Source organism: Thunnus albacares, chromosome 23, assembly GCF_914725855.1.
Source record: "Thunnus albacares chromosome 23, fThuAlb1.1, whole genome shotgun sequence".
Lineage (NCBI taxonomy): Eukaryota > Metazoa > Chordata > Actinopteri > Scombriformes > Scombridae > Thunnus > Thunnus albacares.
In genome coordinates, this window is record NC_058128.1 from 14,906,571 (window position 1) to 14,920,526 (window position 13,956).

Consider the following 13,956-nt stretch of genomic DNA (forward strand, 5'->3'; position numbering starts at 1 on the left):
AAAGTGTTCCAACATGTTGACAAGAAAAAACTGCTTTCCAAAGTAACAGCAGAAACATATTTTTATATAAGAGGACATTCGAAAAAAAAAAATGGAACAGTGAACACACTTTTAAGATAGGGTTGCGCAAAGGACAGTGTCAATAATTAATCTTGCAGGCAACTCAGCTTCAGTGTACTCATCATGCTTTAAGAACATAACTGGAGATGCTGTTAATATGTAATGGGACTGCAGAGATGCTTCCCGCCCCCGGGTTTTCGCAGCGAAAAGGGAGAAATCAACATTTATGTCCTGAGGCAACCTCAAATCAAACGCAGATCGCCGCTGCCATATGTAGGAACATTTAAAATGGATTATTTGGTGTTAGTGGGTTAAATGCTAATCAATACATGTTCCAGTGAAATCCCAATGGTCTAATCCACCTAATCACATACAGTACAAGACAGCTGGGGAAAGAATTGGGGATTTTAAAAGACAAGAGTACCAGTAAAGGTGGTAAGGTGTAAGAGAATCTATATATTGGGGATTTACAGCTATTCAGGAGGTTATATGTTTAATCAGTAAGTAAATGACATCATTCTTCAAAGATGGACTTCTAAAACCTCTGAGGTGAACGTCATATTAAATGAACATGTCACCTATCACTGCATAATAAGCTTTGACGTAAAAACCTTCCCGTTGACTTTCTATGGAAATGGCATGTATCACGAAGTTGACTGGGAATCGTTGCTGACATGTTATCTTAGCCACATTAGTTAAAATTGCTTTTAGGAGTAAAATCAATAATCAAACCTACTGTTTACTATTCAAGCAGTCAGAGGAATGAAGGGAATGTTTGGTTTAGGCTAAGAGGAAAGTTTGCAGAGAAAGTTATGAGCCTGCATTCACTTATTAGGATTTTTTGGCATCTGCATGGAAGTGGAGTAGCTCTCTAAATATTGAGAGGTTAACTAAGGCATGTCATTTTCAGAACATAAAATTCTATGCAATTCTGCATTAACATTTATGCCCAAAAGCTATCTATTATTAAATATAATTTGAGAATGATGAGCTGAAAGTGACATTAATGGCAGTAACAAGATTGATATACTTGGACTCAAACTTAGACACTAGCAGGCAGACTCATGTACGTGCACACACATGGGCACAAGCCTATGTATACATACACACACACACACAGTCATATTGGATGGTGCTTCTTACCTGTATATTCAGTGTTACAGTCTAAAGCCGACACTTCATGCATTACAATTTCATAACCAGATTTAAAGGGAGGTACAAATTGACTACAAATAACTACTTTTAGGTGATTTAGGAAATTTGATTTATGGTAATAATTGTTTACATAATTCATAAGATGATTATCACATTACAGCGCATAAATTATAGTACTTTAATCATAATTCAAATCCACCGCACAGTCGTCTGAGGTTTATTTAATATGTATTATAATTAAAAATCAAAGTAAGCAGCAACGCTCATTTTGAAATGCTGCAAGACTAATCAGCGTCTGAATTCTATCATCAAATACAAATACATTGTTCCCGTCTTAACCAGAGCCGCAGAGGCACAAGTGAAATCAATAGGAGAAAAATCAATTAGAATGTGTTTGCATGTATGGATTGACACCTTGAATCATCAGTCCTATTGATCCTCTCCACTGTGATCTTCATAAAACCCATTTGTTCCATCTAAAGTTTGCTCATCCAGCCAATACGTTGTTCTTTCTCCTCCCCCTCTGGTTTGCATAAACAATAGTGGAAGGGTCATAAAGAATACATTATAAGATTTAGTGAAACATATACTCATTTCTTTCCAAACTAAATACTCTGTCGAGGAAAACAAAAAAAGACTGACAGAAAAAAAGTTCAAAAGGTTTGAAGATTAGAGTAGAAAAATGAGCAGATTTGTTGACAAAATCTGGTAACATTTCCACAAACTGAACCATGTAACATTCTGACAAATTGAATGATAATCCAGTCCTAAACCACCAACCACCCCACCCTAAAACAAAAGCCTCGATGAACATCCTTGTGACTGAACTGATTGCAGTTAATTATAAATTATGCAGTCATTGTGGGCCCACAAAAGAAGACATCCCCACTCTTCAGTCAGATGTAATTACCAAAGTCAGGCGCACTCCACTGTGTGTGATCCATCCCTGACAGCCAACGCTGACTGATGACCTTCCCGGGTAAAGACTCCCTCAGTGGGGTCGCTGAACACATGAGACACACCCCCCACCCTCCCCACCCCCCCTCCTAAACTTGCTCCCTCCAACTGGGTCTTAAACATCTCAATACCTGCTCAGACACCCACGTGATCCATGGCGTTCAGGTACAAAGGTATTGACAATTTGAACCATCAAGCCGCCATGGCCAGTCTTGCCTATCATTCACAATAAAGGGTTTATCACTCCTCGTTGCTATCTAGGGCAAAGAAATATGACTCCCCGTCAGCGGATGGCAGAAGGGGTTGGGCTTTGGAGTAAGGAAGAAGGGGAGGAGAAGGCTAATTTGATACAGCTCGCTTGGCTTGCCATAATTGCTCCGTCACTGTCAGTCCTTGAGAGGCCTTCTCGCCGTACAATTTGGACACAATTACCGGCCGTTTACCAGTGGCCGTTATGCCCGTCGCCCCATCCACCCCCACTAAAAAACCCGCCTGTTCCCCCGTTTGGCCGGTGGCTAGGATGTGCTATGCCTCATCAAACGCGGATGCGGCCCATTAATGAACACTGTTAGCATTTCTCTTAAACTTCTCCTGCCTCTAATAAACATGCAGTGTTCCATGAAGGAGCATTGCCATCCTCATGACATGATATTTATTGTCTGTGCTAGTGGGAGGGTGCGGGGATGGGAGCGCAGAGGTGAGGGAGGGGTGGTTTCGAAGTGAAGAGAGAGATATATCAGCGATGAGTAGGGGAAAGGAGGGAGCGGGGGTGAACAAAGACAGATGAAGAGGAAACGATACAGACTGGAACATCTCTTTCTGCAATCACAACGTTAGTGGCTACCGCTGCATATACATATGCATTCACCTCAGGGCTGTATCAAATTTTTGCGATTTGAATTTCCACAATAAACACATCACAGAAAGGCTGCGATGTCAGCACTTTGTCTGAGCTATAATGAAGTCCTTATGTGCAATGTTTAAAACTGATATAAAAGAAAAAAGAAAAATGTATGAAAAAGAGATTTGAATCAACACTTGATATTCAAGGCTAATGCAAACAATTGTGAGTTCACTGCATCCCTGCAACTGCTTCAAAGTAAAAACCCTCCAGCTGCAGGAGGGCAAAGGAAGAAACATTGCTTATAAAGTGGAAATAGTAGCAGGTAAGTGACATACATACTGTAGAATTCGAAAATAACCAAGAATACAAACATGTTTCTTCTAAAAATTTCATTTTCAGCAAATACTGTAAGAACAGACAATTACAAAATGGATATTGGATATGTAAAATATTAGTGTTAGAGTTAAAGTAGAAATTTGGATTTGATGACAATGGCAAACAAAATTACTAATTTTCAGGTTTCATACTTGATAAACGCGCTGCATATTTTGTCATGCATGCACTCACTCAAAGACGCACACAGGTTTAAGCTCACACAATAAAGTCACACTCACCGGGAATGTGATATCATTCCTCTGCACTTTGACACCTGTTTTGTCGCAACTGCCAAAGACAAACAGAGAAAGCAAAAAAAAATTGAAAAAAACAGAGAGTGACAGGCTGAAAGAACGAGAGAAACAGCAGGCGGACACCTGTGGTGACCTAATGGCGCCTGTGTCCTCTAAAGAGACTCTCATTTACTCCTCTGGCCCCGGGGTGGCCCCGTGTGTTGAGGTGTGGGCCGTCGTTACTGAACGAGGGTTGGGGTTAGGGGGGGTCATCATCTATCATCGCGTGCCTGCCTCTGTTTCCTATTCTGAAGTAATTACACAGCCAACAGATTGGGAGGGGGTGGTCACAATGGCCATATACACACAGGCATAAGCTCATAGGTACAGACACATAAATGCAAGCCGAAGCACACAATTCCTCATAAACATGTACAAACTATTAGAGAGAATACATGAAAACATTTAAGATATATGAAATACATGTACTGAAAAAAACAAAATACAAAAAAAATAATGTTTCATGTACAAGGAAAAACAAGATGATCAAGCATTCAGACAGTCAGTTGTGTTGTGTCTCCGGGGACAGTGGCCTCCACCATCACACACTCTCCCTGTCTCCTCACCTCTCAGACCTGTAGAAATTAATGAAGCCCAGTGCAACCGCAGTCAAAGGCACAAAATGGCTGCTCATTAATAGTCTGCTGTCACAGGGGCCGTTATGACACAGCTAGATATTAGAACAAGTTCAAATCAGGGGAGCGCTATTTCAAAAGTAACTGATTGTAAACAACCGATGGAGAAAAAATAGAGACTTTGCTGGAAATGGTCATTAGCTGAGCACATTCAGTGTTAAAAACATTATTGTCTTTGTAGTGTGTTTCTAACTCTATTTGCATAGCTTTAAAATCTGCATGAAAAACAGCACAATGCCTTTCTGCACAGCTGTCTAATGCAAAGGACTGTGAAAATGAACCAAAAAAAAAACAACAAAAAAAAAAAAACAAAGGGATGCAGACACAGACTCACAGTAAAACATGCACACACAAACTCATGGCACAAATAACCCTGGCAACAAAGTAAGACTTTTCATGTCTCTGCGGAGATAGGAGCTGGCATCGTACTAAGTGTTTTGGTTGCTCACCGAATAAACTCATTAATTTGCTTAATTATGAAACTCCCTATCAATTTCCTCTCCCTGGGAAATGTTCAGTGAAGCTATGCAACAACATAACACATTTAGAGGCTATGTTCTCCCTATCACATAATAAACAAACAGAAAATACACCAGGGCCTGATTAAAGGCCTTTACACTACAGAGAGAGTGAGAAAGAGAAGACAGTGTTTGTTTCTCTGCTCACAGATAAAATTGTTTCAGCTTGTTTTTGACAGCTACAGCTACAGACGTGCTGGCTATTATTGAGGGGGAGAGAAAGGCTGGTTGTAATAATTAAAGCACACCGCTAACCTGAATAAATTAATGCCTCCGCTGTGTGTGTGTGTGTGTGTGTGCGCGCAAACGTGTGTGTGTGTTTGTGTGTACGCCGATGTGCAACAGCACGTTCAGACAGGCTTTGTTCGTCCTGATTAATTTTTGTTTCTTGTACTGTTTGTATGCATGTGCGTGCATGCACGTGCATCCATGCAAGCATGTGCGTGTGAACATTTTGCGTGTGCGATAAAAGTGATGCATGCTGTATTGTGATGGGGGAGCTGTTTGCTTCCTTCCCATGGCTCACAATTCTAATCTGATGAATACAAATTAAAAGTTTTTAAGCCTTTTCCCTTTTATTTTTTATTTTCCATCCTAATTACTAAGGAATAAGGGTTAAGACAAGAGCAAAACTTCTTATTAGACAGACTGCAACTAACACTCCAGTTTCAGGTTGTTACAGCAAATACAGTGCTTACCTGGTCCTATATCCAACATCTTCTATGTACTATAACTCTGCAGTACTAAATACTATCAGGAATTTTAAAACAATACATGGACACAGCCATATTTTCACACTAATATATAGTTGCCAGATGATTTCTTGTGCCTATTTAGAAAATCTGAATTTACACAGCACTACTGGAGGGAAATCTGATCACTTTTATTGATCATGCAGAATAGTTTTGCACGTAAATCTTAATGTGTACATGAATCCAAACACATGATAACTGAAATGAAGAGTTTTACTACAGAAGGAGATACCAATATTTCACAAAATGGTCATGTACTGATGAAATAATTGCTAGCTTAACAGAAAAACTAGATCTTCAATATTAATACTTTAATATGTTTTCTAAAGTACTTCATTAACAAAACAGTAACTTTTTTACTGAAATGACACCCCTCACATGTTCAACCAAATCTTTCTCCCCTGTAAAGCCATTAGTCTGTGGTCCATTTACAACAAGCTCATCCCTTTAACCCTAAGTGATGGAGTAGCAGTGCATTTAGCCCTGATGTTGACAATGATAGTAGAACTGGCAGTGATAACAGGAAAGACTGTAAAACACATTCACACATATGCATGCACTAGTACGCACATACAGAGTCTGCACGCTCACACATACATACCACTAACTACATCTGCAGTTAGTGGTATGTATGAGATACCCACATTTACCTGCACACACACACACAGACACACACACTCAAAAAAAAAAAAAAAAAAAAGAAAAAGGGAGGGGTGGGAGGCTCTCGTCAGACAGGGTAAATCCCATTATTTGGCCCTCATCCCAGAGAGTGAATTGAGAGTCAAGTAGGATGCATGTGGTAACCACAATGAAATTACAGCTGCTGTGAGGCCGAGCGCTGCTAATGCACCCCCATTGTGTCCTCGAGTGCATCTAAATAAGCAGGGGTAAAAGGCAGCCTTTGCTAGGGCTGCCCGGGTTACAGGGTGTGTGTGTGTGTGTGTATCTAGAAGTAAATGGAGGTCTGCCTGTGAGGGCTGTATTTAGGCTTGATGATGGGTAACCTGTGGGGACCACCTGATGCGGCTTTGTTGCATGTGGGTTTGCCAGATTGAATTCAAGTGCGTGCGTTTCTATGTGCGGGTCCAGGATATTTTCCCTGTCCCACTTAAAAAGCCAATGATTCACTGTCACTGTCTACCTGTCACACGGTGCCTACAAATACTACGGCGTGACAGTGACATGCAGACAAATGGAGCAAAAGCCCTTTGTGATATTTTTACCAGTAATCACCTGTATTCCTTTGGTTTATGTGTCCTGTAGTAGTACAGGACTACAACCAGGCTGTAGATCACAGGCCTTTGCTCCAGGACAGAAAGAAAGTCTTCTGGATTTGCCACTCTCTCACAGCCCAGTAACCTTGAGGGGGGTGGGGGGGGGGGCGAAAAAACTGAAGGAAAAGGAGGAGGAAAAAAAAGGGGGGAAAACACTAAAACTGTCAGTTGAAGATGCAAAACAGAGATCCGGATCTATCCATTATGAATGAGATATATTTGAAAGGTGGAGGCCGAATATGAACACTGAGGAGGAGGAGGAGGACACTCACTTACCCCCCATACCCGGCAACGCTTAACCCTCTCACAACCCCGAAACCCCCCTCCCACACCCCACATCCCCATCCCTTTCCCCTCCGCACAAGCTCCGGTCCATCAACAAAAAGCCTTTGTACAGTCAACAGTGCTGTTTTTATTCATGTTACATTTATCCTCAGAGCTGTCCATCAGGCACGGCGGGGACGGCTGATCTAAAACAGAGCCTTACACTCATGACAGGAGGATAGAGCCGTAACTCTGGAATGCTAACCTCTACCGTTATTTGGCCCACAGAGAGAACGGGAGATATGGGAGATAGGGGGAGGGAAAAAAAAGAGAGATACACAGCCTAATGACAACTACAAACACAGACGTACCTTTGTTCCAGCTCTATAAAACAGCAGACTTCAGTGGGATTGCTTTAGCTTCCATGGGCCCAATCAAACTTGTGTTATTTAGACTTCAAACATGGCCTCCAAAGAGAGACAGGGAGCGAGCTAGGTGTGTGTCTCTTGCTAATAGCTGCTAGCATGATTCGGTTAAGCTGCTTATTTCCGACATAAATAATGCATCCAGGCAGATGCGCTTGACTTTAGTTGAATATGAATCGCTTGCGTGATTGACACCGAGGTTTGTTGAGCGCCGAGTTGATTCTACAGTCTCACCTTTGGAAATAGGCCTGTCTCATTTAATATCCCCTATGTTAACATAATTATGACAACCAGCACTGATTCATGCATGTGTCTGTGTAATATCCATGACAAAATTAGGCTACTATTTTTTGAGGGGGGTGGGGGAACAGGCAGGGTAGATTTTAGTAGAGTATCAAAGGCAACTAGATTGTCTGCCTGTTTAACAGCTAAGCCAAATCAAATCAGAAATAAGAGGACTATCTTCAGTTTAATTCTGGATACTTTCACAAGACACCCTACTTACCCACCCACCAACCCTGCCCCCTCTTAGCCCCCTTTTTTACAGTCATTGATTCCAATCAATCAACGCTAATTAAGCAGGCACCTATACACATATATGTCATATGCTAATAGGGTAATGATATGGGCATTTAGTTGGTGCTTTAATCTTATGCTACTTGCAGCTAACACATAATGACACTCTCTACCCAGCCATGGGAATATTTATAAGAGACCGCTGAGAGCATGTGGACGGACACACACACACACACACACACACACACACACACACACACACACACACACATACATACACAGATTGGTACTTCACACTGCCTCACTGTATTAAACCTTATTTACAAGGCAACAGCTATAAACTATTACAGACACGGTGGTGGAGAAACCACATTAGGTTCAATGGGCCAACAGCATGTAATCCAAAACAATAAAATGTAAATTTGAGTCAATCTCTCGCACTAAAGAATAGCACACATGGCTCATCTGCAAACAGATGAACATCTCTGTGATACAAGATGTTTTCCCCCCATTCTGTCTCTTTTAAGACCTTGGCGCATCTAGGATGAAATGTTTCTCATTTCATTTTCTAATCCCCCCTCAGTGTTAAGGTGCTGTGGAAAAATATATTGCAGATTCCTTCCCTCGCTTAATCCACAGCCCTCCCCATCCCAGCAAAAATTAGCACAGTGAAATGGCTCACAGGCTAGTGTGAGTCACTGAAGAGGCAGTTAATAAATAAATATCCATGATCTGCCAATGGTGTTTATGTTTTTTGAGCATTCTAATGCAAACCCCATCATATTTCATATGCTCAGATGTAAATTTCATGTGTTTAATCTATTTATTATGCATTTCCAATTCATCCTGCAGTAAAAACACAATGACAATCCACAGTCTCTTATACCCAACACGAATGTGCTGTATGATTCTTATAGGCTTTTTCGCTTTTGTTGCATTTCATTTTCATTAGACAGTATGCAGTGCAGAGAGTCAAAAGTCACGAGTTAGCTTTAAACTCATGGCGTCACAAATACATGGTATGCTCATTCCCCTGCTGAGCCAGCAGGATGCCTCAGGCCGGTGTACTTTTTCCATGACAATACTGTAGAGAGGTGGAGAGGTTCAGGAGGGAAAGGAGCCTGAATCTGTTCCAGCAGGAAGCACTTCACTGACTATGCTGAGTTGTTATGACGGACCGGGGCCGTGTATGGAAGACAATTTGACATACAGGAGTTCAGATTTTCCTCAATTAAAAAACAGTTCAGCTCAAATATTCACTGTGATGACACAGTACAGTGTTGTAAATTATGAAGAAAGCTCTATTTTCTAATGATACCAAAAAGTTCAAAATGTGATTCACTACCATTTGGTAGACATTTCATCCAAATAGAAACCAGAGCCAGACAGATTTTAGATACAACAGCAAGTTTTTCTTAGGATGAAAGATGCATGTGTCTTTTATATTATCTTCCTATTTGGTTTATGTTGTTAATTGTGATGGGTTCTGAAAGATAATTAAGTTTACACTCACTGTCACAGTGGAAGTTAAGAAGCACTGCAGGGTCCACATTGTTAGTTCTTCTGCTTATTCTGAAAGACAGTCAAGGTTAAGGAAGAGCAAAGGTAAGATAATGATTTGACAAGCAGTAGCATAATTAAACCAGACATGCAGAAAAGTTTTCTAACTTCATAAACACTACAACTACTCGTAAGTTCTGTCCTTGCAAGCCCTTACTCGGGTCTTTGTTGCTGATAACAACCTGCCTCGGTGCAGCTCATCTCCTGCGCCACTGTGTTGTGTGATATGCAGAAAGAACCTAAGGTAAACTCAGTGGTGTTTGTAAGGGAGTTCTCCCTCCTACTCCCAAGTGATAATTATTTGATCTTGTTTAGTTCATTATTCATCTTGAGGGAGCTGGTTGTGACTTGTGGATAAATGCCATATGAAAGGCATTGTGCGCCGAGGATGCATCCTCACTTTTATCTTAGCTCCCAAAACAGATCAATTAGTAAAACTAAACAGTAAATTATTAATCACATTGCTTTGTGTCCCCGTTCCATCACCGGAAGAAAACAGTTCATTAGAGAAGGGGGGGCGGCAGCATGATTGAGAGGGCCTTTAAACCGAGCTGATGCTGTGTGAACATTTGAAGAAAAAAGAACGAAGAATTATCAAGCGTGTCCATCATTCCAGGTAACTTCTAAACCCCACCACCGCCACCACCCCCCCGTCCCTCCTAAAATGACGTGCACTCATAAAATGGGGTCAAGCAGTGGAGGAGTTCAATGTCACAGCCATCATATATGTTGCCCGTTGGGGTGTGTGTGATTAAAATAACACACAGGGATGTTTCATGTCATGGTGAGCAATCAGACCATATTTGCAAAAATATTCAGATCAGATGAATTTTAATGAGGTGTACACTCGAGGGGGATACCGCTGCCAGAGCGCTGGGGATAGAAGGTGGAAGCAAGCCCGTCCCCTTATTTGCCAGAAGACAGCAAGGTACATAAACTTTTTTTTTTTTTTTTTTTAGCTCTCCCTCTACCCTTAGATGAAAAAAAAGAGACAGATCCAAATTCAGGGGTCCACTCAGTGTTCAGATTGCTCTGCTGTTCTGAGTTGGGCAATTTGAATAAATTATTCCAGATAAAAAAAAAAAAAATCGCTCAGTGGGGTTCATTTTGTGAGAAATTATATTTTCGCAGGAAAGGTTAATTTTGAAGGGAACTTGAATGACTGGGAACTGGGGGGGGGGCGGCAGAGGGAGTGAAGGGAGGAAAGAGAGAGAGTGGAAGGGGGAGAGAGAAGGAGAGAGAGAAACAGAGGCAGAGAGAAAGAGAAATAGAAGGGGGAGGTGGGAGGGTGGGAGGGTGGGGGGGGGCATGCTGCACCAGGAGCATTGGGCGTCAAGGAGGAGAAGGGGTGAGAGAGGGATGGAGGGAGGGAGCAAGGGAGGGAGGCAGTTATTAAAAGCGATTGCATTGCCTCCCGGATGTCTCAGGAGAGCAGAATCAGTGGAGATGTTAAACCTTGCTTGACACCCCAGTTGGATAATTGTGGGTGTGGGAGCTAATCAGCGGAAGATGTCTCCTCAATTTAAATCTTGTCAGTTAGTGAAGATTAGGCCCTCCTGTCCCGGCCACCATTAGCTTTGTTGCATGTCAATGCGCCGGTGAGGATGTCCGCCTGGTCCAGCTGCAAGGGTAAAAAGGGGAGCGTGATGGAAACCAGCAGATTTATTCCAGCTAAAACCAGTATGGCATTTTCAAGAAAACCCATATGAGGGCAAAAGGGAATTTATGCAGCCTTTTTGAAAATGCATTTGTTACTAGTGACCTAACAGGGGGACCCTGTGGAATAAGAAATGTAGTGCAGGGATGTGCTCCAGATTTTTCTGCAAGAAAAACATCGGCATGGTAGTTAAATATGATGTCTTACACAAACTAGAGGCCAGGGAAGCAAATTAGTGCATATTTGCTAAAATACATAAAATTAAGGGGAATTATAATTTCAGTAATGCACAGACCAACCAAAGTCATTAAATGTATAACCACATTGTGATCCCTGTATATATGCTGTATGCTCGGTTAAAATGTTAGTTATGGGATAAATTTGGGCTGAAGGAAATCATAGGATCCTGATGTTAAGGCTACTAAATGACTAAAAACCTGTGACAGTGTGATCTCATTAATAAAACTGTGGGGGTATAATTTTAACCCAGAGGAACGGGGGGTGGAGGTGGCTAATTCAAAAATGTACTGTAGTGAATTTTACAGCTTGAGTCTGGCTGGCTGCAGGCCAAGGCTTTTGCATTCCCCCCATGGTAAATATTTGTAACAGATTTTTCCTGCAGGACAATGGCTCCTTTCACTGAGCAGGTCCCGTAACCTCGGAGCGAACGCGAGGTCAGGGCAAATAAACAAGGCGGCCGTGCCAAGCTGAGCGGCTCCACTGATTCCTGGGCCGGGCCTGCTGCATACCAGGCCCTCTGCTCTCTCCTCTTCTCGCCACCAGTCTGAGTGCTGACAGATGTTTCAAGCCGGGCTAAAAAGGAAAAGGAAGACCGAGAGAGAGAAAACGAGGGAGTTTTCCTCTCTCTGGCTCACTTTTTCCCCATATTTCCACATCTTTTTCTTCTCATCTTACCTCAATACAAGTGTGTCTGGGTTCCCCATGCAGCCTCCGACACCTTCAGACACCTACAATATACATCATGAAAAATAAATACAAAAATCATTATCAACTGCCTCTGTATAGCACCAGTATGATCCATTGTGGGCATGTGTGTAACCTGTGAACCCGATTATAATTAACAGCTGCACAGCCCTGCAGTCTGGGGTCAAGCACCCCTGAGAGTCTGTGTGTATGTGTGTGTGTGTGTGTGTGTGTGTGTGTGTGTGTGTGTGTGTGTGTGTGTGTGTTTTAATGTGCCAAGGCAATAGAAAGAAACGAGAAAATAGTGGGCTTATGTACAGGTATTTGTGTGGGTCTGTAAATGTTCATGAGCGGCACACACTTAGGGGTTTTCCTATACAAGTCAAAATTCTGATGTTTCAATAACACCAACTCCCAACCCCCAGACCACTTCTGTTTTGTCGAAGCAGCTCATATTAGCAAGCCTCAAAGAGCGAGCTACCGGTTACCGCAAGGTGTAGCGAGTTCAAGGCTCCAGCTCAGGCCTGAGGCAGCAGACGGTAAACAGTTGTTACCAGTGTTTTTTTTTTTTTGTTTTTTTTTTTTTTTGCGGAGCCCAGACAAAGCCTCTCTGTGTGAGAAACAACAGCTACAGCTGGGCTGAGCAGAGTGAGACATCGATCCATAAGCTCGTTCCTTTACACCCCTCCGAGCACTCGTCTGGCAGTCAGCAGGAGCAGCAGCGCATGCCAGAGCTGGGCACTGCACTGCAAAAAATATCCCTCTTAAGCAGTCATTTAATCTGGTAGTGAGTCTTAAAACCTCATATTTCTTAGTAGAAGAGTGTTTAAAAAATATCGGTCAGCAGCCAGTGACAGAGAGGTTTTAATTCAAATGCATGTGAAACTGCATTAGAAACAACTAGAATTATTAACTTAATGGCAGTATTCACTTGATAAAAGGAAAATATGATTTCAAGGCTCAACATAAAACACCTTGGACTGAAAATCTATGCAGTACATTTTGGTTGCTTTATATTTTTATATTTTATTTATCATGTAGTGCACTGTAAGGGTAATATGACGTTTTACAGTAAGAGAAAATGTGTTATATTTTTTTTAAAAAAAGTCAAATTGATAAAGAAAAAAATACCATTGGTCATCTCTTTCTAAACAGCGTTAGTTGACAAATACACATATATTTTAAAATTCATTTACACATTAAGTATTCTCTTAAAATTGCATGGCCATGAAGGGCCCAGTTAAAAGTATCAAAGAGGGGATACAAGAGACTGGCGTTTAATCTAATCTACGTTCTAATAGTTGGGGAGACATTAATTATTGATAAGGCTGGCAATTGATTGGTTAATAAGATAATGTAATTGAGAAATGAAAATCATCAGAGTTGAGTGTGTGTGTCGGCTTCAATCTGAGCTACATTGGGGGGGGGGGGGGGGGGTCTTAGGGGATTGCCCCTACATAGGCTTCCATCATTACTGCCACACTATAAAAGCAGAGTGGTGATTAAAAGGACTTGATTGATTTGACTCTCATTGGGATAAGCTGTCCTCGTTCTGTCACTGGGCTCCGCCTGCACAAAAAGTGTGTGTGTGTGTACGCGTGTGTATATGAATGTATTTGGTGTGTGTTAATGCATAAAATCAAACCCAATAATTAAGTATATATGTCTTTAAATTTGAGCATATTTATATCTTGTAAATGTGTGTGTGAATTACCAAAAAAAACTGAGCAAATGAGTTAATTCCTGT

General features: G+C 41.6%; 1 protein-coding gene across 3 annotated transcripts in view; it reads right to left on the reverse strand.

Annotated features, from left to right (window-relative positions):
• The window catches only part of mdfic (MyoD family inhibitor domain containing), a 220,951-nt gene that overhangs the window by 95,483 nt on the left and 111,512 nt on the right, over positions 1-13,956 (reverse strand). The window contains exons 6-8 of one of the 3 annotated variants that reach the window (XM_044342637.1): positions 12,201-12,253; positions 9,582-9,640; positions 8,934-9,227 (exon numbers count right to left, since the gene is read on the reverse strand). In XM_044342637.1, coding sequence (XP_044198572.1) covers positions 9,223-9,227; positions 9,582-9,640; positions 12,201-12,253 — 117 coding nt within the window. In that variant the 3' untranslated portion in view covers positions 8,934-9,222. Of the gene's footprint in view, positions 1-8,933; positions 9,228-9,581; positions 9,641-12,000; positions 12,099-12,200; positions 12,254-13,956 lie in introns of those variants that run through there. The other 2 variants (XR_006400425.1, XM_044342638.1) reach the window with 2 other exon arrangements.